Source organism: Fringilla coelebs (assembly GCF_963513975.1).
Source record: "Fringilla coelebs genome assembly, chromosome: 4".
Classification (NCBI taxonomy): domain Eukaryota; kingdom Metazoa; phylum Chordata; class Aves; order Passeriformes; family Fringillidae; genus Fringilla; species Fringilla coelebs.
The window spans coordinates 46,408,357-46,431,296 of record NC_140032.1 but is presented as its reverse complement, the minus strand read 5'-3'; the positions used below and the strand labels follow the sequence as shown (position 1 = coordinate 46,431,296).

Sequence of the window (22,940 nt, the reverse complement as noted above, 5' to 3'; positions counted from 1 at the left end):
CAAGTCAAAACTCATTCTTGAAAATTTAAACAAGGTAAGATGGTTAAAGATGTCTGAAGCCAAATTTGTACCCCATTTAAACACATACAAGTCTATCTAGTTTATGGAAAGGAGTCTAACTCTGCCACCAATAAATATGGATCGTAACTAAGGTCATCAGGACACAGCCTGTAAAGACAAAATGCTGGACCACAATCATAAAAGCTTGGCAAGATACCTGTGGTCTGTCAAAAATGTCCCTCAATCCTATATGCCATTTTATTGGAAGCAATGAAAACTGGTCACAGTACCTGCAACAGTTCACTGAGGCACAGCAAAGGACCACCCTCAGTATCTTACACACTTAGCATGCCTACCCCAGAGCCACCAGAATTTATATGAGAAGGTGCTCCAAGGCACCCCAAGAGCTGAAGTCACAAGAACTGCTAAGCCAAGAACATTTGGAAAGCCTAAGGTCAAAATCTGCATTCCCAGCTTTAATGCCAATACACGATCGATGCTAAAAGATCCTGTTTTGTTACCCTCATCCAATTTTCCTCTCCATCAATGGCATGCCACTACAGAAAGCAGAGGAAGGAGCCTTGCTTGTTCACCCCACAATAAAAAGCTGTGGTAGCTCTTCCAGCCAGGATTTCTCTCTGATCTCCAGATTGCCCATATTATCAGCTTGGTGCATGTTTTTCCAAATGTAGGCACAACTTCTTTTCTCTTCATTTTCTCCTAACATCTTTTCCAATTATTCCATTTACAGTAATGACCATTTCAAAATATGTGAATTGTCATAATTGTTTTACATACCAGATGCTACATTACATTTAGCCAACACACATTTAGGAACTAAATCTTTTACACTGAAGCCAACTGCCATTTTACCGTGGACTGACTTTAGTATTTTTCCACTTAGTGACTGGGAAGCGGCTTTTAAAAGAGAGGGTCCTTTTATACCAGTATACCATGGGGCTGTGGAAAGGTACAAGCAAGTACTCTTCCTTGGTTATTATTGCCTTATTCCAGAAACCAAGTGATTTTATCAATAGTTGGCAGTGGCACTACCTGGATGCAGTGTTTTTTACGTTCAGCCAGAGACAGCTCAAGAGCAGGCCTGTGCTGCCCAGCTTCACCAGCCCAACACCAAAATATGCACCAGCTGTTTCCCACCATGCAGGGTGTTCTGCAGAAACATCCAGGGCCTTCCCCAACAACCTGTGCTGCTGACTTAACTGCTCCTAAAAAGTAAAAAGATATACACAAAATGAAAGGGGAATGGGAAAGGGTGGGAGGAAGTTAAAACCAAACAGGTACCTGAAAAAAGAAAAAAATGCATTATGGGGGAGAAGAAGGAAGAAGGATCAGGAGAAATAACTATGGTCTAGTTTGCTCCCTGAGTGTCTACATTTGGTAAGAGAGGGAGTGGTTTTACAATAAAACTTAGTTCTCTCAGCTGCCCACTTCCTGATGACTCAGACACCTCACATAGCAGGCATCTGTGGTCAGACAAATGCCATCACCAGTGCCTGCAAGATGCTCCTAGGACCTGACTGAGTGATCAGTAATAAAAATTGTCTGTAATCGTCAAATACCAGAATCTCGGACATTAAACAAAACATCCCGAACAAACATCCCAGGCAGGATCAAAAGACATCACCCGTGGAAGGATCTGGGAAGGGCATCCACTGTAACTACCATCTTTTTTCAGGGGTACCATTACACAAGGACCGCCTCTCACAAACATCAGGGGACTGGTTTTCAGAATCCTTCTTTCAGCAAAATGTTTTCCTTTATTTCCTAAGAAGTGTGAGCATCCTCGGTACAACAGCCTTGAGACACTCAGGCTCCAAGAGTTACAATAGGAATAGCTGGTGTTGATCCTATCTTTCAAACAAAATTTTTAAATTTGTCAGTGATCTAAGCACTGATATAGGAGAGGAGCTCTTGGAAAATGCTGCAGATCTTATCTGAATTTCTTAAAACTGAAAAGTATGCATTTTAGTCCTGATATTAGAAGTTAGTGAACAAGGACACTGAAGATTCCTTTCAGTGCTATAACATTACTTTTCTTCATGGTCTTTGGCTGTTTGGAGCCATTCTCTTTCCAATGGAACAGAAGCAAAACTCCCCACTGGTCACAGAGAGGGTGGCAAAGTAGCAGCACAGATCTGACTGTCACAATCCAAGCAATAATTTGCCTAAACTTTTAAAAAATAGTGACTTTTGTCTGCTTGGGGTACTAGTCTTAAACTAAACCCAAAATTAGGGGAAAGACAAGAGTTTTTCATTGCATCCATGGGCAGTGCCTTGCCTAGTATGAGACTCCCAAGCAAGATTTTAAAAAAATGTATTTAACTCCAGAGTACTTACAGAGTTCTAAAACAACAAATAATGGTGCAACAAAATAATCTGATCATCTGTGTACACTGCCATTCAAGAGGCAATGTCACTTCCAAACAGTTGTGTGACCAAAAATAGTATTTTCTTTATCAGACATGTGATCAAAATAGGATATTTAAGCACACAGGAGCAGTCAGAGCAGATCAAAGGTTGAATTAGGCAGTATGTTGTTTCAGCCAGTGCCAACAGCAGTATTTTAAAAAAGCCTATAATGGGGAAATGCCCTCACAAAATAATGTAAAGACAACATTATGCACCCTGAAATACTTAAACCTGCTAAACAACCTGTTTCTTCGTAAGTCTGAAATGAATGCTGCACTCTCTCATCAGCAGCTCCACTCAGCACATCCTCACAGCTTCTGCTTTTACCTAGAAAAGGCAGTGAAACTACCCATGGGTTTGGCTGGGTTTGGGCTGGATGCTCATGAGCATGGAAGATGCCATGAACACATGGAACAGGATGGATCCTTGTCCACAGCTGGGGCCAGGGCTGAGGTGCAATAGGGTCCATGGCAGCTGACAGCCCCAGAGCTACTGTGCCAGCAGAGCAGAAGTCTTTGTGAAAGTCAAGGTAGACAAGGGCACCTAGGCATCCATGTGCTGGACAGAACAGCTTGGAGTTTTCTGCTTGGCTGTCAAACCAAGGTGAGTGAGGAAATAAGAAGGAATTGAAATGCAAGGTGTCTACATAATTTCCTGTTAAAAACTAACATTTCGTTTGCCTGTGACCTGCAAAGTCATGGAAAAGGAGTTGGACAGCCAGCTCCACTAGGGAGAACAAAAAGGAAGAAAAGCCATGGCTTTCAGCTGCCTGGAAATGATGTATGTTGGCAACAACAAAATTCCCAATTATGTTTATAGAGGACCTGCATTCAGAAGAATCACATCAAGGGACCTAGAGGGTAAATTCCCAATTAAAGCTAAAAGGAAAATCACATAAGGAAAAAGACAGACTTTCTAAACATTTGCTAATAAGCCCACTATCTGAATGGCACAGTGCAACAACTTTGGCATCCCACTTTTGTTTATACTTAGGGGATTTTACTGCTATCTTAAGTAGCTCTTAATGGCTCTAAATAAATTTTTTTAAAAAGAAAAAAAAAAAGAGAACTGAAACCTAGGAAATTTTATTAGTCAAAAGATGAGAGTCGTCTTTTTCCAAAAATTAACTTGGCCCATTGTTTCTTCCCCTTAAAACATTAATTGGCACTCCCTGGGATTGCTCTTTCCAGGTGTATTTATACTGCTTATGGCTCAAGACATATAGAGCAGACATTTGGCCTTAATAACACTCCTGACTGACCTTAAGTTTTATGTCCAGGGGTAACTGAGGCCATCAGATACCAAAACCAACACATTCAATCTGACGAGCTCACCACCTGGATGACGTCCAATTCATTTTTTACTCAGTTTGCAGACTTCACATACTAAAACTAATTACCACCAAATTTAAAAAATTCTCTTTAAAAGTTATCATCAGATGTTGATGCCTGAAGTTTTATTGGACTATTTGAATGACAGTTCCTTTCATAAATTTGCAATTAAAAGTGGTCTGGACTTTTGCAGTTTAATCCTATGATACCAACACTAAACTGTCTCGCCTCTAATATTACAGCAGCTCTTCTCAGTCCTCAGTTACCACAATCAAGCAGACAAACTTTGCCCCACATCCTTGGCAAGAATAAAGTATTCTTTGCTGCTAGTACAAGTGTAAAGGTGCATAGCAATAGTGCAAGACCATTATGTTTTCTGTACTGCTTTACTGTAGTTATATACAGGTCTTACCACCTCAGGATCAACTTTGCAACATGGCAGAAAGCCAACTTTGAATATGCCCAGAAAGTAATTATTCCCTATGTCACAGCAGAGGAACTAAGGCACAAAGAGAAAATTTCAGAGATGACACAAGTCCTAATTTCCATTGAAATGATGGGACTCAGGCACCTGACTGATGCCCAACTTCTAAAAAGTGGCTATGGTTGCCTTCAGTTTGAAGGCAGGCTCTCCACATCCTCAGAGATATCTTTCCCCTGCATGCCACGCACCCCATAAACCACTGCCTGTGCTCTGCAAGGTCCCAACTTCCCTGGCATGCGTTGCTTCCCCTGGCACTGACTCGCATCTCCCCCTCTTCTCCCCCACTCTGAATACCAGCTCTTCCCACAGGAGGTCAAAGACTGCCCAACAGGTGAAAGCTCTGCCCATCATTTCATGGCATGTCTGCTCTGTGTGACCCAGGTCCCTTCTCCAGGCAAACCGAGGTCATGTTGCTTTTGGAGTCCTTCCACCTTGCTCCTAGTATGTAAATAAAAATTCACACCAAAAAAAGTTTGAGTCCTCACAAAAGTCAACAAGTCTTGCAACTGATGGTTTGCAACAGAGCACATAGTACAAGGCACACCGTGAAGGGCAGTATCAGGTACCGTTGCTGCTTTGGCTCTGAAAGCAATCATAATATTTGCAAACCTTGCACACAAACTGATACAATTTTCTCCTTCTGTTAGGCCGCAGCCACAGCCTCACTGTTTCCTGCTCTGCTGACAGCTTGCAAAATGTTAACCTGGCCGTCCCTGCAGAGCTCCCCATGGGGCTGCACCAGCCTTCCCCAGTGAATCCAGGAAGCCCCAGGAGATGTGATGCTGGGATGCACACAGGAACAGCACAGCTTGTAGTAGCAGCAGTCTGGGACACTTTGGTGATGGGGCAGCACAGCAGAAGACAAAACCCTACCACTCCAACCCAGGGCAAGGCTCAAGTGGGCTGACAAAACTGTTGGTAAGAAAAAATTTACTGGGCAGCACTACACAGGTAATGTGGTTACACAGACATCTCACATGTTGGTATAGTCTAAGCCAGTAAAAAATTCATTTTATATTTCAGACTAATTTACATTTAGAAATAATGTTTTAATCTCTGCTCTTTCCCATTAAAAGCAAAAGCGATTAAATTCTTAACAGAGCTTTCCAAAAAGTGTTTTGGAACGTCCACGTCCCCAGATGTCATATTCACTTCTGAAGATGACAGCAAGCTCCTAAACTACTCCTGGCTCCACTCCTATAAGTTTATTATTCCCAGAAGTATGTGGTGTTTCACAAAGTAGAAGAGAAGCCCTCACTCTCAAAAGGTTTAAAATAATAAAAGTATCATCATGACTGATACATTCATACTCTAGGAACAGAGGTAAACCAAAGGCCAATGCCTATGTTTCAGTGGTAAGCTGAATCAAGAAGACACTGATGTTTTTATCTTCAGGATGACATTTTGCTGTCCACCATTTTTTAAAAATTTTTCCTTCCCCAAACCCACCCAGACAGAAAACACCTGAACTCTGAAAGGACATCTACTGTAATTCCTCATGGACTCCATCCTTTAATTTTCAAAGAGCCAAAACCCTGTGATATTCCAAAGTATCAGGGTTTGGCTCAGAAAGGCCTGCAGGATGAAAGAAAGGCAAATAAGTGGGATCCTCTAATCTCTGCCATGCACTGGTGGCCCTGGCTGGCTGGCTCTATGGCCAGTTTGCACAAGAGAGCATGAAAAATCCCGTCTGGAGAATGACATGTGGAGTAAATTTTTGGGCCAACTGAATTCTGCTCAAGTAAAAACAGTCTCTCTGTTGAAAAGAACCAATTCACATCTTCCATTTGAGTTCTTGCTGCAGCATAGAGGAAAGTACAGGGTGACTGCAGCATCCCTCTCTACATCCTTCACTTGGCATCTAGCAAGAACTCGGGGGGGCACGGGGTGGGGGAAGTAATTTACATCAGTTTTTGGCTGCTACGCACATATGCCTGGAGAGATACGCTCACAGCCTCTCAGTCTTGATTTCTGCATGAGGTAAGAGCAGCTTAAGTGGATGAGGAGAGCTTGTTCTGCATTTAGGAAACAAACCTGTCTAGGACGACGGTGCTTGTGTGAATTATTAAAAGGCAAGTGCATTTACAAATCCAAATTAGCTGACCCTCTGCCCTTCCACATTTATTTCTAGTTTTGACTTGAAAGAAAATCACACCAAAGGACAAATTTCTGCCAGCACTGGCTCCCTTTTCTGCCTCTGTCACATAAAAGTTTTGGTAACAAAAGGTTAAAAATAACTTCCTGCACAGATGTTTTCTTTCAAATACATAAACAGTTATCCTCATCTAAAGTCCACTAAGATGATTTCAGAACTGAGTTGTCAGATACCAAAAAATTCCCAGCAGTCCTTATGCAGTCCTTCTCTCTTTACTGAATCATTACTTCAGGTAATGATAACAAAACCAGCCAGTTTCTGCAGCAGAGCCCAACAGCACACTTAGGGAATAACCAGTTTCACTTTCATCCTGCTCGTCCTCCTCCCAGTACTACCTGCGAGCATCCTGCCGGCTGTCAAGGGTTAAACCATGGCTTCTTAGGAAGCAAAACGGGAGAGGAGTGAGAGAGAGGAGTGAGGAGAGCCTGCCCAGGGCAGCAGCTGGCAGGAGGACATCAGGCTGGGGCAGGGATGTCCGGAGCGCTGCAGCAGCCGGCGGAGCAGCAGAGGAAAAGTTTCTGTGATTTTAGGCAAGCCCTGGTGTGACGTCAGCTCTCCCAGATAATCTCAGCGCAGTCAGCACAGGCCTCCTGCCTCCCCATTGGCGAGCCCCTCGTCAGCAGACATCTGAAGATAATTATTATTGGCCAGACAATTATAACAGGAACGACTGTCACTTCGTACTGCTGCTTGAACCTGGTGCTCTGCAGCACGATGGAGAAGGACTCTGGCGGTCACTACTCCATCCAGGCATTTCTGTCACTTTGCCTTTCCTGAGCACCAGCCAGCTTTTTGGTGCCTCACTGGCTGCAGCTGGGAATCAGGATCTCAGTGCTACTACACTTTCTGCTGCATGTCTGACAGAACATTTGTGAATTTTCTCCACAAATATGAATATACTTACCCATAAGAAATAAAGGACTAGAGTTGCATTAATTCTCATGCAGCAGTTTAAAGAAAAAAAATCCTTTGCAAACTATTTACTTCATATCACTTCCCTCTTTTAAGAAGTTTGGGAGGAGGTGCTGAGAGAGTTTGATTTGAGAAATCATTTTAAGCAATTATTTTAATAAACATTTGATTTAATCCTGAACATACTGAAATCTCACCTCCTATGATTTGAGTACAACATGACAATATCTTAAAGTGATATTGTATTTTATATGCAAAGCTACTCCATGGCACTATATTGAACATGTATCAACAACATAAAGTATAAGGAGTATACTTTATGTTGTATCCCACAACATAAAGTATAAGGAGTTTCATGAGAGTAAACGGACCTGCTGTTCTTTAACCTCCTGAAATCCCACCATTGTTAATTTAGGGAAGGCAAATAATTGGCAGCTCTTATAATCAGAGACCAGCAGGCTGCAGGTCCATCTTTGCAGTCTCCAAGCTGCCTCCCTGCATGAGAACCAGGCAGTCTGGGGGCTGTTCTGTAAAGGTGTAAATATAAAGCCAGGCATTCAGGGAAGCATGAAACCCATCCGCTCACAAGTATCAGGCAACAGACTATTAACTTCTTCTCAAAAAAAGCACTCTCTTTACAGCACTGCTAATCCAGGCCCAAGCTTTAAAGAGGTCTCAGTGCATGTTTCAGGATGGGGTCCTCCATCTAGTGAAGCAGGACCATCTGGAATGAAGCAAGGAAGAGCTCATTCACTGCCATTAGAGCAACAGGCCCTCAGATGGGATTTTCAGGGGCAAATGGCAGTAAAGAAACAAGCCCTGGAATGGGAAAGGAAAGACTGGGTCCCAATTACTGGGGAGGGCAGAGGACATACACTCGCCCTAGGGAGTGATGAAGCTTGGAGCAGCCTCAAAGGACCAAGGCAAAGAGGGGCAAGCCTTGGCTGAACAGAACCAGACCTTGCACCATGATCCCTCCTGACCAACCATACCAGTACCTAGGGCTGTATGCCACTACCCCTAGGCTTTGAGTTCAAGCTTTTCCAGCTTTAGGCTTACACAGTTTTAATTAAAAGGGCATGATGGTGCTTTAACCAGCTCAGAACTCAGAGGATATGTAAAAGGATTCACATCCATCCTTAAACTAGGCTACATCTTCATATGCAACCTAGTCAGACATTTCAAAATCCAAAAGTCAGAGTCAACTCCTTAGAGCCAATTCATGCCCCCTAACACCCCACAGCCTTTTTTCTGTGTGTGTGCATGTTGAAAGGTAATGAGACATAGTTCTGAGATGAGTAAAATAGCAAATGCCCCACCTATAGAATTTGTTTACCTTCATGTTAGACATTGTAACAGTATTGCACCCGGATTTAAATAACAATTACAGTACAAAATCCTGCCACAGCCTTTCTGGTCTTCCTTCTCAAAGAGCAAAGGAACATGTTTATCCCTACATACTACTACTACCTGACAACTTCATCTCGGATGGCTCTTATGTTAAGGATGTGTACATTAAGGCTACACCTACGAAGTACAGGAGCCATGTACTCTGCCATTGATGTCTGCATACACAAACCTATTGAGTCATCTCAAGGAAGTAAAAAAAGGTGCTATATTGTACCAGTTCAGCCCCCTGCAAAACCCAAACGCTTGAACAGGACCTGTTTCACTAAGCAAGAGCGTTTCTTCAAGATAAAAATGTACAATTTAACCTGAAACTTGGAAAAGTCTTCAGCAACATTTTTAGGAAAAGCCTGCCACAACAGAGACCTTAGAGGGCACAGCTCTATTTAATTTCCAAAAACATTCCCAGGACACAGGAAGATCATTCTCCTTCACTTTCACAAGAATCAAAGACATTAATTCATCAGTTCCCTCAGAGAAGGTGAAACTAGACCGAAAAGCATGTGAACATGTATGATTGTGCCTCTCTAGCTGTACAGCAGCAGTGTAACACTGACAGTCTCCTCCTCTGAACCCGGAAAGTGGGAGCCCAGCGTTACGGAATCCCAGCTGACGACCTCTGCAGCACATGAAACTGCCAGAGAGATTTCAATAACACTGCTTAGTGTTTTTGTGGTACCTGACATCTTCAGGGCACTCGGTAAACATTACTTAAGTCATTAAAGCACCTCATAAGGGCATTTCAGCATTATTATCTCCCACTCCCCTGGTCTTTCTTTGCTGGGGAAACTGAGGCCTAGGAGAGGTTATGTAATGTTCCCAAGGTCACATCATGAAGCACAGGAGAGTCAAGGAGAAGATGCAGGAGTGCTAATTGCTAGGCATGTTCTTTAAAGTAAGCTGTATCTCTCCTGGGTTATTTGATTATTATATATACAGATGTATCACCCCCTCCATCCTCTTTCACCAGCATGTCCTATTATGAAGCCAATTTTCTTCTGGAACATAGACAGAATGGGAAGCATCCAATACTCCCAGCCCAAGAATATCTATGTGGTCTCCTTTCTCCTGAAACATGAGTGACACCAGGCACCCTTCAAGAGGTAATGAGCTCACCTGCAGAACAGAGGGAGACATACATGCACTTTTAATTATACTGCCCTTAAAAACCCCCAGACAAATCACTAAAGGATTCTAGCACATCCCTGGCTGAGACCCACCTAGGATCCTGGACCATTCTGCCCTACAAATGTGGAGACCATAGCCTGGGCCCAGAGGCAGTCCTATACTACCACTGTCCCATGAGGGTGGCATGGGGAAGGTCCTCACTCAGGAGCTCAAAAGGGCACACAGCCCTGTCAGGGGAGGGCAATGCAAAAGCTGGGGGCTAGCTGGAGAGAGAGACCACAGGAGCAGCAGAAAGGGCAAGACTGGGCACTAGGAGAGGGTGGTCAGGGACAGTGCACCAGCAAGGCACAGGTGAGTGGGGGAAGACCGTGAACACAAGGCCCGTGCAGGTGGACAAAGCCAGGACAAGGACTGGGGCAAGGTGGGCGAGTGTCATCGAGATCTCGGCCCCGAGGAGAGCTCAGAGGGCGCCGCGGAGGGGGGAAGGGCAGCTGGGGCGCTCTCTCCATCCTCGTCTCCCTGCTACCGGACAAGGCCCAGGGATGCCCCCGGGGCAGTGCCTGGCAGAGAGCAGCCTGCCGGCACAGCCGCTCCCCTTCGGTGGGGCAGGCTGTGAGCGTGGACCCCTTAGCGGGGCCGTCAGGTCCGGCTCGCCGCCACCCGGGAAGTCCCGACGGGTCCATGCGCAGCCCCGGCTCCCCGGCCGCACGCACACGCCGGGAAAGTTAATAACCGCATGGCTGCAAATGAAGTTTAATACGAGCTGGGGGAGGGGAGGGGGAAGGCAAAGGGGCTCCGCGGGGAGCGCGGGCAAACGCGCAAGTTGTTTGAACGAGGCTGCAGCGCCGGGAGCGGTAGGGTCGGGGAAGGATGGAGGCGAGGGAGGCCGAGGGCAGAGCCGGGGCACGTGTGCGGCTCGGCGCCGCCGGGCCAGCCGGGGCGCGGCGGGAGGGGGCGGCGGTGGGGCTCGGACCCCGCAGCGCACCGCACCGCGCCCGCGGCGGGATGCTCCGGCCTTGTGTAACCCGGCGGGGTGGACCCCGCCCGGGCGCGCAGGTAGCCCCGGCGGCAGCGCCCGTGTGCCCGCGCACGGCGGCGCAGAGCCGAGCCGCGCCGAGCCGAGCCGCACCGCGCCGGCCGGGCGCAACCCGCGCACCCGGATGGGCTCAGCGCCTCCCCGATCCGGGCGGGCGGCGGGGCCGGGGGGCGGCACTCACCAGTTTTCCTGCATCCACTGGATGGCCGCATGCTCGTTGAACTGCTTCTCGAATTCGTATTCCTGCAAAGTCAACACTGACATGTTCATTGGCCCGGTGGCTGCGGAGCCGCTCCCCGCGCCGAGATGCTGCCTGCCGCCGCCTCGGGAGCCGGGCCCCTGCGCGCCCGCCGCCGGAGAGCCCCCGCCTCTGGCCTGGCCCGCCCCGCCTCAGCGGTACCCCAGGTTTAACATAGCTCCGCTCCCCTCCGCGCCTCTCCTCCCGGGCCCGCCGGTCTCCTCCTCTTCTGCGGCCGCCGCGCAGCGCCCGGGGGCGGCGCGGTCTTAGTGCCCGCCCGCCGCCGCCGCCGCCGCCGCCCGGGACACCCGCCCCCCGCCCCCGCCGCCCCTCGCACAGCCCCGGCGCTCCTCCGTGGACCGCGCTGGGGCTGCGCTCATGGCAGGGAGCCCCCCATACACACCGCAGGCTGTCAAAAATAGCTACAAAAATAGGAAGCCCCCACCCCCGTGTTGAATCCATGCCGCAGCGCCCTGCGTGCCCTTGCCGGCCAGCCGGGAACTAAAAAGAACAGGCTCGAATTTAGCCAGAAGGGCAGACGCATACCCACCCTCAGAAGAAGCCTACACACCCCGGACGTGTCCTTTTTTGCATTTAGACCCCAGTGCACCTGCTGCGATTGCCTCCATCCAGCGGGAGCGGGCTCTCGGCCCCCCTACCCAGCCGGCTCCAGCTTGCTGCGGGAACAGGGGCTGTAGCTGGGTGTGCCCATGCGAGGTGCACCGTCCTCCTCAGCAGCCAGGCTGCCCCGAGCTCCCTGCTGTGCACAGACACGCTTTTGGATGTTACAGTATGCGTGGGGCTGGTGGAGCCTGGGGCAGAGACCCTAAGTCTAACCATCACTTGCTGAGCCGCTCTCGCAGTTGGGTCCCACGGTGTTTATGTAGCCTTAATTTTCCTTCCCGTCTCATCTGCCTCTTGCTGATGTTTCCAGCTGTGATCTTCCGACTCCAGCAGCATCCTGGCTGTGCATTGCAGTACAAGCCGAGCTAAAAGAGTGGTCCCAGCCCCCACTAAACCCGGAGTCTTAAGGCAGGAGGAAAACAGGGTCAAAGAAACCAGTGTAAGTAAGTAGGTCCAGCAAGGTCAGCACGCTCTTGACTTTCCTGGACTTCAGTTCTCATTGATATGGAAGTTTTTAGTATCATTAAACCCAAGCATTAAAAAAGAGAGCCCTCAAGTACTGGGACATCAACAGCTAACCAGTCTGATGATTCTGCTTGCAACTGGACTACCACGCTCTTCAGTCATGTTTTTCAGTCTGAAGACCTGCTCCCTTACACTGCCAGCTTCCTAAAGCTGGTGTCAGAGCTGGTGGAGTGCACAGGATGAAGCTGAAGGTTATGAAATGTTATGACAAGCGCTCCTTTAGGGTTAATATGGCCGTGGAGCTTCAGATAAGGTTGACTATGGCCCCTGCAGGGTTTCTGTCTACCTGGGAGCTCAGCTGTCAACCAGACTCGCAAAGCATCCATGTGGCATTCAGCCTTCATTGCAGACTGCAAGATATCAGGTAGAGGGTAAGTCACAGCAAGACTTGAAAATTTGCTGTAACAGTTTCAGAAAATACATAAACAGCCTGGAAATACAAAACCCTTACTGAGATTCATGTGAGTCTCAAAAACTCACTGGGGACTTTTCCAAGTTTTCCATAGCTCTTATGACTTCTGCATAGGTTAAACAATCTGCAGTGAGTCTTACTTCCTTTCCTGTCCTGCTCTACCTGAAAATTTCCTCTAGCACATTACTATCTACAAGTTAATCCTCGAGCTTGGGGTCACTTGCAAAATCTGTGTGAACAATGGAAAAGCATAAAAACCTTCTTAGCCTTGAAGAGTTTGTAAGACCTGCTTCTAGTTGATTAAACTGATCACTGTCAAGAACAGTAAACAAAAACATATAGTCTATTTTAAAGGAAAATAACTTTTGTGTGACCATTTTTGAAGTAATTTAATTACTTCTCACATCACAGCGCAAACTTGAAGTGAAAGTAGGAAATGTCTCTCAGGAGAAAGGATGTGGGGAGAATTATGTGGTCTCAAGAGGCAGGGAGTACAATGTTAGTGCCTCTGTGCTTGTTCATGTGCATACCTCTATATTATTGTGGTTTTTTATGGGGTGCCCATCTTGTTAATAAGTGGATAGTTATTGAGCGTTACTTTTTATTCCCTTTATTTAGCATGTCTCCTAAGGCTGTGCAGAAGGCAGGTAAATGATACATTTTCTACCAGATATATGTTTATGCTGTTTCCATTTACCCAAGACCTTTTGGTTGAATAATACAAGCAGCTTCATTCAGGATTTACAGATAACTCTCTAATCAGGTTGGGCACCTTACCATTATCATTTCTGCTACTAAGCAAATACTTTTCCCTCCGTGTCATAAAGTTAATTTATTGCAAAAACCATTAGGCTTCTATTGCTGTAAGAAGTAATTTTGAATAGTTTGTCTTGCTGATGTATAGCTAGGTCTCAACTAAACTCTTAGCAGCTGCTGGGAAATGAGATGCTGTACTGCTGACAAGTCAACATAAGGTATAGTAAGTGGCAATGAGAGTTGACATTGTGATTTAAATGTGACATCGATTACTAAAACACACAAAGACTTGAAGGAGGCCTGTGTGCTCAAGAGTTTATTTCCACCTGTATCAATTAATGCATCAAAGGATTTAATCTCTCCATCTGTGATTTGGCATACTTGAAATGAAAGCAACATGCAATAATGGAAGCCATGGAAAACTGGGTTCTTCTATATACCCCATAATTTAGAAACAACTCGGTGATGCTCTTGGATAAGGTAATGGGAGTTAGTATCAAGAATGAATGATCTTAACAGAGAGAAAGATTTCATCAAGTGCCAGGCAATGAACCAAAAATGGACAAAGGGCATTTATGTTCATCCCAAATCTACCTGGCAACTCAGGCCTGCAAATTGTTTGTGCTACTGCATTTGTCCTGATCTCAACCATGGGCAGCTGGGAAGGTGCTTGAATGGATTCCATGCTAAGTCTAAGCAACCCTATGAACCAACCGTTGTACACAGAAAGTGTTAGCACATAATAAATTAATAGAAGCATTAACCTGAATTACAATGTTACAAGGAAATGTAAAGCAGGATTATTGTGTCATCTTTAAGGCCTGTAAAATAGTCTGTGTCTCAATGTGCTCCCTTCTGTCATGCTACAGAACCCAGGGACTTCAGCTTGATCACATGCTTAGAAGTCAACTGTGCGCTCTGAGGCCACCTAGATCTGAGCTCTTCTGAAATATTTTTAATGCAGCTCATGCCAGTTACCACAGAAAAGATGATGGGCAGGAGCAAGCTGCAGAGTGCATGCTAGACCTGGGCAGCAGCTCCAGGGTGCAGCCCTTGTGGGTAGCTCAGATGGAAATCTGCCCCTCCTCATCGTCAGGGCTATGGTTTAGACTGGCTCGATAAAATCTGACTGTTGAAAGTGGGGTAATTTTATCTTTGTCTTCACATGGTTCACCTCCTCAACCCCTCTCAGTATTTCCTCCACAGCCATAAGAACCAGAAGCATTCTTCAGTTTGAGCCGAAGCGCTAGCCTGTGGTTTGTGGCAAGAAGTGGAAAATATCTGTGGGTTTAGATCACATGACATCTTGTATATGAAGCACAATCCAACAGCAAGATCTCCCTCCTTACAGCCATTTCCATATAAATCACCAAATTTGTATTTGCTATCTTTGCACACGCTAGTAGCAGTTCTCAGCATATCCCAGATGGTATTCATTCATAGGCAAAAGACACAAGTCTTTTTCTGCATTATCTGCCAGTACATCTGCAGACCTGTGGATTGCTTCAACCATACAAGCTGGGGAAAGCACAACACCAACAGCGTCCTTCCTTCCCTACAACCTTGGGTAGGATGATATCAGTAAATGGGAGAGAAAGTAAATTGACTTTCGTTGTTCAGAACTCAACAAAAAGAATCTGTTTTATAAGGCAAGGAGGCAAGATGCAGAAGCAAAAGATGAAGAAGTTCAAATATGGGCACATAATTTTGGAACTGGATGCCTCTGCTGAACTACCTGTTTCATGCTGAGGGCATGATAAAGGTCTATGGCAGAGATTGGAATAGGAGCTGACTTATGATATTTGATGTTCCATATATTCTATATAATCCATATATTTTCTTGACATTCCTACGTACTATTTTTTAATTGAATTAAGTTAAAAATGGAAAATATGGTTGAAGTAATGGGGTCTGTGCAATCACATTCTACAGACTATTTTAATTTTACATTACAGTACAAAAGAGAAGCAGAAAACATGGTTTCAGATGCCTAGTGCTGTTATTGCCGGTGTCGGATAAGTATGCCTGTATTTTGGGTAAAGAGTGAAAAGATGTAAATATAGCAACAAGTGTGTGTACTTCAACCTTTACCTTCCATCCTTTTTTATAGTTTAGATTTCTTGAAAACAAGCTTCTGCATATTTCATGCTCTTGGAAAGTGAGCAAAAAGCTGACAGGTGCTTTGATAAAGTGGCCACAGAGCAAAATACTGGGCATCCTGAAAATCTTGTGGTTGGGTTTTTTTCTTTATGATTTACCCTCTAGCAGTGAGATTGCCTGCCAGCCGTGATTAGGAAAGTGTCATCAAACAGGCCTGGACTTTTCACCTGCTTCTGCTCTGTGCAGGTTTAACTGCTTCCAGAGCCAACACAACTGATACTGCTATCACTCCTGAACAAATCAGTTCACTCCCTTCCCTAAAAAACCCTGATAATGCAACAGTGGCATTGCCAAATAGCTTACAGGCTCTATCCCAACTGTTTCAGCTTGCAGTACAAACAGATTGTGATTCTGCTGCAGAGTTTTGGGCTGTATCTTGCAGTGGGTCTGGAAAGACCTGCTGGTCTCAGCAGGGATTAGATGTGGTGGCACACTTGCTGTCTGAGGCGATGGAGTCAGAGATGGGATTTGGAAATGGTGCCCATTTGCTGCCTGTTTGAAGGTGAAAATTATCACTTAGGATCCTTCACAGCAGGAACAGGATTAAATCCTATTAATTATTGCTTATCTGTTAAGGTTATGATTACTTAGTGCTGTTATTAGATCAAATGTGGATGTGCTACACAAGTGCCATGTAGAGATTACCAAAATGAAGGACAGGACTAAGTCATAGGTATGCTGCATAATCTTCCTGCTGCTGCTGAGATCATACAGGTATGCACAAAGGCTCACTGATTAAAAAGAGGAAAAAGAAGGTCTTGCTCTTCCATGTAATAATGAGACATTTAACCATACAAATATTTGATTATATTCACTTTTAGGGAATTATCAAAAAAGTAACGGTGCCTCAAATTATGCTTAAGCTGATTCTTCAAGACTGAAAATGGGAAATGATTGCTGAGCTTTTCTCTTGTTCTTTCACTTCATCAGTCAGACAAAACCCTGCAGACAATGAGGAAGGGGATGCAAAAGATGAAGAAATTTTTATAGTCACCTCCTCTGAAACCTTTAGTTCTCAATAGCAGAGTCACTTGCTCTGTGCCATCTGCAATCTGTGCAAAAATATTATTGAAAAGAACTTTACTTTGCATTATAGAGATGCATGCACTTAAAAGTACAAGAAAGGAATGCTTTATAGAAGCAGTTGCACAGTTGCACAGATAAGCTATTTCTAAAGGACTTCTTTTAGTTTTTAAACACATCTTTGAACATCTTGTGCACATGTATTTTTTGGCTTCATAAGTACTTTTTGTTGGCATAAAAAATGGTCTATGATAGCATTAGATTGAATATATGAAGAAAGGAGAACAAATTATGATGCTAATAAAACTACAAGGAAGTCAGTGGGGTCAAGGGTAAGTTTTTGTATCCAGCTGTATGTTAAATCTGCTGTCACTGTTTCAGAGGTTTGGGGAAGTCTGTGTGCAGGCTCTGCCCCTGCTACTCAAGTCTTGGAGTATCCTATAACTGAGCAGTTCCATCAGTGTAGCTGGAGCTATGTTACATCATGGCTGAGGACCCTTAACAAAAGTTGCTTCAGTCTCAGCTCATTTTCAGAGAGATAGGTGTCTGGTACTGCTCTTTGAGATATCCTCCAGTATTCTTCTTGGCCTCCAGCAGGTGTTCCCCTAAATCTCATGTCCTCTATGCCAGCCCCGGAAATGTGCTGGATACCCTAGCCTACCTACCCGTGGATGCAATCACCTGCGCTTGGGCACATAACCATGCCTGTGTGCCTCGAGCTGTTTGCATTCCAACAGAAGAGCCACAGGAATTACAGTTGTTTGGAGGATGAATGCTATTTGGGGAGTGTTCCAAAATAACATGTCATCTTGCTCTCTGCACTCCAACCGATTGCCACACTGGCAGGAAGGCCTGGGTGGAAGGGCTGAACCAGCCTGGTTGCCACAGAAGGGGAGTTTCTGCTCCTTGCTTTCCTGTTGGTTCCCCTGCTTCTGCAACCCTGGCATTCCCTTGGCCCCTCCATCAGCTGATGCTGCTCACTACAGTGGGTGGGTAATTCATCTAAAAAAAAGGTAAATAGCTTGTGCAATGAATTGTGTTGGCTCCCTGAAAGGTCAGGTCTGGCCCATAGAAAGGGTGAGTAGTGTGCTTGGTGGTGCAGCTGGCACAGGGATGCTCCCTTGCATTCTTCTAAAGGGGCCAAGTGAGCCAGCAAGTTGTAGTGGCCAACTCTTGAAACATCTCCAGGGGCTGTGGGAGGGGCAGGGAAAAAAGACCACGTGCTAAGTATGGCAAGGGTGCTAAAGTGTGAGGTGTCAGTTCTCTCTGGGTTTTATACATTACTGAGCAGACAGGTTGTTCCTCAGTTCCAGCTATCTGCTTGTTTTAATCTTGTTTTCCTGCTTCAGTGGTCATCTATCTACTAATCTGTAAACTGGGAAATGCACATTGCTACAGCCAGGTGCTGTCCAAGGATAAGCCTGCAGCATTGCAAGCTTACAGCAGACACAACTTCTCACTCAGAGAAGCAGAGTGCTTGAAATAGATTAGCCCTGGGCCAACTGTTCTGATCAGAAAGGGATAGGTTCAGGTTTGCTCAGCTTAGTTAACTTGTGCTCAGTGTGGGAAAGGGCTCTATTTAAAGTTTGGCTCTCAATTGGAAATAAGGGGTTTCAGAGTTCTGGTATGAGGGACATATATAAGTTGTCATATGGACATAAGGTAGGACATTTTATCAGTTTAAGTAATATTGACTATGAAAAAAGGGTGATGAAATCTGGAACTATGGGTTTTTCTCCAGCATTTTCAAAAGTACAGATATAGGGAAAGATCCTTCCAGGGATAAGAATTGCCTTCCCATAGGAAGATACAGAAATATACCACTAACTTTATCTCAAGATCCTTTTTCCTGTCATTTCTGTCTCCCTGGTCCAGGACAGTCCAAAAAAGAGAGATGAATTTTCCAGCATGCTTATATGACAATTGGATGAAGATTTGAATACACATAGGTCAGATATGAGCACTGATCAGCATGAGGAACTGACCAGAGGAAGATTCTTTGCATTTCTATATGGTGCTCTTCACTAGCTTCCTTAGGAAGGACAACAAATTTCCTATCTGAACACTGATCTGTTCAACACCCAGAAGACAGGAAATTTCATCACTTGCTTCTTATAACTTGTGTCATGGCATGATCTCTAAAGGTCAAAGTGCTGATTCTTTATTACAGAAATCAACAGAATATTTGTTGGGCTTCAGTCAGGCCCCAGAAGCAGGCATGAGCAAACACAATTTATGGTTACACGCCAAACCTGTGAACTTTATGGGTTGTATTCATTAAGCCTAAATGGGTCAATGGCAGAGTTTCCAAGATGCTTCTGAAAAGTCACTTCTGTGCTTTATTTTCTCTCTAAAGAGCAAAACTCCCTGCTTCATTTTCTCTCTAAAGAGCAAAACTCTCCCATCACAGCTGATTCAGAAGGCTAAATTCATTACTGAGGTTTAAATGTAGGGAAAGCCTTAGAAGGAAAGTGTTTATGTACAAAGCATAATTGTTATGCTGCATATCTGTTACAAACGTTGTCCACATAATTAAAATGTGCCCTGTTCATACTGTTCATAGTGTAAATGCTTGTCTGTGATTTGTGGTCATCAGTGGAGAAAGACCTAGATGCCATAGTGCTGTAGCTAGGTGTTAATTGCTGTCATGTTGTATAATATGCCAATTGCAATTGCCATGATGCTCTACTGAGACAAACAGAAAGCTCAAGTGTGCTTTCAATCATGCCACAGAGGGAGAGCCCTGACTGGGGAGAGCACAGAGCTAAAATGAGCACTGGGAGGCATCACAGGAAGAAGTGGTCCCTGAGCTCTCCCTCGCACAAGGAAGGCACATCTCCTGATTTGTAACTCCCTGAAGGATGTTTATCGCTTTCTCCTCACATGTTGGCTGAAAAGGAGGAATGCCCTCCCTTTGCTTTGGTCCCTTTGAAATGCTGAACAGGCTAATAGAGGGGAAAGGAAGCAGAGGTGTCCCAGCTCAGACAGGAAGGGCCTCCATGGCCCACTTCACCTCAGGCCCATGGCTCCCTGTTGAACTGGGTAGAAAAGCTAGTTACAGGTTAGAGCTGGTGGGTTTTCTGTTTCTTGCAAGGCAAGCAAATTTCTAACCAGGTAACTGTCAAACACCCCTGAATCTAGAACCTGAGTTTAGTGGGAAGAAATGGTAAACCTCAGCTGCCAGCTTAGGAAGCCTGTCTGATGCACATATCCAAAATAAGATCAAACATAACACTGAAAAAAAAAAAACCATGCAAAAAACCCAAAAAAACCCCCAAAAAAACCCCCCACAACAAACCCAAAACACCCCAAAAACCCCAAAAACCCAACTGCCAACTCCCCCCCCCCCCCCCAAAAAAAAAAAAAAACCCACCAAAAAAACTCCACCCCAACATTCTGGCTGTGCTACCTTTCTTTAACCTGCCCGGACCAGGTGCTCATATGCTGTGGTGCTAAAAGCAGATGCTGCACCTCTCTTGGAAGTGGCAGGGACCAGGGTGTTTTTAGAAAAGGACCCCAGCTCCTCTTGGCGTGCATCTGGGGTCAGCAGGAGCCAGTTCTGCTGAGCACTGAGACTTCACCAGCCATATGAAGTTCAACAAGGGAAAGTGCCAGATTTAGCACCTGGGATGTACTTAGTGGGGAACAAGAGGCTGGAGCAGCGCTGCAGAAAGGGAGCTGGGGATCCTGGTCCATGGCAAGTTAAACATGAGTCACTGAGCCCTGGCAGCCAGGAGGGCCAACCCTGTCCTGGGGGACATCAGGCACAGCTGGGCAAGGGAGGGGATTATCCTGCTCTGCTCTGCACTGGAATGGCCTCACCTTGAGTGCTGGGGGCAGTTTTGGGCACCACAATATATGAAAGACACAGAGCTGTTAGAGAGTGTCCAGAGGATGGCAGTGGAAATGGTGAGGATCCCTCGGGGAAACCTTAGAAGGAAGAGACTTGGTCTGTTCAGCCTGAAGAAGAGGAGACTGAGGAGACCCTCATTGCAGTCTATGGCTTCCTCATGAGAGTAAGAGCAGGCGCAGGCACTGATCTCTTCTCTGTGGTGACCAGTGACAGGACCTGAGGGAATGGCCTGAAGTTGTGTCAGGAGAGGTTTATGTTGGATGTTAGGAAAATGTTCTTCACCCAGAGGGTGTTTGGGCACTGGAACAGCTCCCCAGGGAAGTGGTCACAGCACCAAGCCTGACAGAGCTCAAGAAGCATTTGAACAATTCTCTCAGGCACACGGTGTGATTCTTGGGGATGGCCCTGTGCAGAGCTGGGAGTTGGCCTCGATGATCCTTGTGGGTATCTTCCAACTCAGCAGATTCTGTTATTCTGCGATCTCTGCTCCCAGGAACATCCTGCTTCTGGCACTGCCTCTGCTGCTGGCCCAGCTCTCTGCTTCTGCTGGGTGGCTGTGCCCTCTGCTGGAGCCTGCGTTTTGGACACTACTGGGGAATGACCAGACCCAAAACCAGGCTTGAGCAAAAGAGCCAGACAGTGAAAACCAAGTAAGCCCTCCATAGCCCCCCCTCCCAGCAGCATGTGTCCCTGAGGGCTTTCCCAGGCTGCTGATTCAAGGGGTGGGGCCAGTAACAGTTCTCCCCCGCTGGTTTAAAGGTCCTGTTGGTTGCAATGGTGCCACTGCTGGGTTTGGGATAGACCCTGAATAAACCTTAGAGCCAGGCACCTGAGCTCTGGTGTTCTGCTCCCAGTTAAATTTTGGTTGCAGGGCACAAGAGCTCTCACTATTGGTTCCTCTCTGCTTCAGTGGAAGTTTAATTAATTCCTGCAGTCTATACGTCAATTTCCAGCCTGTTAGCAGGCTCTTTTCCCCAGTGCCAGCTCCATTTCTCTCCACTGAATAGATGGATGGCAAGCACCAGCCTTAGGACTGAGAAACCCTGATAAGTAGGCCCAGCTGCTGAACTATCTTTAAGTGTTGCTTCCTTCTCTATTTTGCAGGGACAATCAAGACTCTTGCACCAAGAGATAGTTTGGAGGTTGGGTCTGTAAGCTGTGGTCTGTGAGAGGCTTTTGTCACAGCTTCACTGGATGTTTGAGCTGTGCTGAGCTTGTTATTCAGTACAATCTTTTGTACTGTCTTGAGTATTGTTAGGTACTTGCAGGCTATATCCTGCTGCTTCCATGCAGGGAAATACAACTGAATTGTATTGAAATAAATGAAGCAGGTACAGCAAATAAGATGCTGTGCTTATGTGACTTATTATTTATAAACCTCAGGGGAATGAACCTAGTGAAATATATTCTACTGAAGGATGTCTTACTCCGGAAAATATTAGATAGGAAGAGGGGCACAAGATGGACGAAGGTGCTTCAGGAAACTTATTTGCTAATAAGAGACAGATTTGGAGAAGGACCAGAATTACTGGGGCAGATTTTTAATGAGGGTCAACCAATTTGGCTGTGTGGAAGTCAGTGGAGGTAGGGCTGTTGACATCAGCTGGTTCAAGTCTACTATGAATTCCATCACAGCTTTTTCCTCTGCTGACAGCAATGTAGAGAAAGACTCTATATTGCCTCCACATCCAGTGCAAACATCCCAAATCACATTTTCATTCAATGATTTTGCAAAGACCCCTGAGAGATCAAAATTAATAATAAAATGAGTAACTGACTTATTCTTTCTGAAATACCTTCATTGACACTTTCATTGAGCTGCATTTTGGGGCTAGTTTCTGCCCTCACATTCAAGAAGGGTTGTGGGCTCACCTTGAATTTGCCTTAGAATAATAAGGCATTTTTGAAGGGAGACTCCTTGATAGGGAGATTGTGCTCCAGCAAAGCTAATACTCGTGCACACACACACAATTACTATGGTCTCTGCAGTGATGGGAGAGATTTTCCTCCAATTGCAGAGTGAAACTGGAAAACTTTCCAATATTACTGGCATTCTGGAATCTATAAATAAAAGCTTCTAGACTGACTTGCTGTGGACAGGCTAAGGTGTTCCTTCAGGAGCCCTGAAGAAAGTGCTGTATGTGTCCATGTCGTGGTTGGGATCTAGACAAACAGACCTTGTCCTGTCCACAACTTATGTAGGTCACAGTCACTGTTTTGCTCAGATAAATAGGAAACACAGGCATATTTTTTTCCATATTTGTTCTTCAATGCTCTGATAATAGCAGTCCTTTAGGAGTTTTTCCTAGTGGTTTACTTCTACAGGCTTTCCAGTTTCATTTCATTTCCTGATTTAGTGACCTGAAATGTGCCACCCAAAGCTGGTAAGCCTTGATTTTGGAATAGTTGAAGGAATAAGGATGACAAATAGCACTACATGCTGCATTGAATAAATTACTACTCCAA

The 22,940-nt window shown here is 45.5% G+C and overlaps 1 protein-coding gene across 1 annotated transcript in view; it reads right to left on the bottom strand.

The window, feature by feature from the left end:
* ELOVL6 (ELOVL fatty acid elongase 6) overlaps window positions 1–11,153 on the bottom strand; it is a gene marked incomplete at its 5' end in the record, with an annotated part of 74,303 nt that extends 63,150 nt beyond the window's left edge. The window contains one exon of the mRNA XM_084205231.1: window positions 11,065–11,153. Within this exon, the coding sequence (XP_084061357.1) occupies window positions 11,065–11,153 (89 nt within the window). The remainder of the gene's footprint in view (window positions 1–11,064) is intronic.
* Between the last annotated feature and the right edge of the window lie 11,787 nt (window positions 11,154–22,940).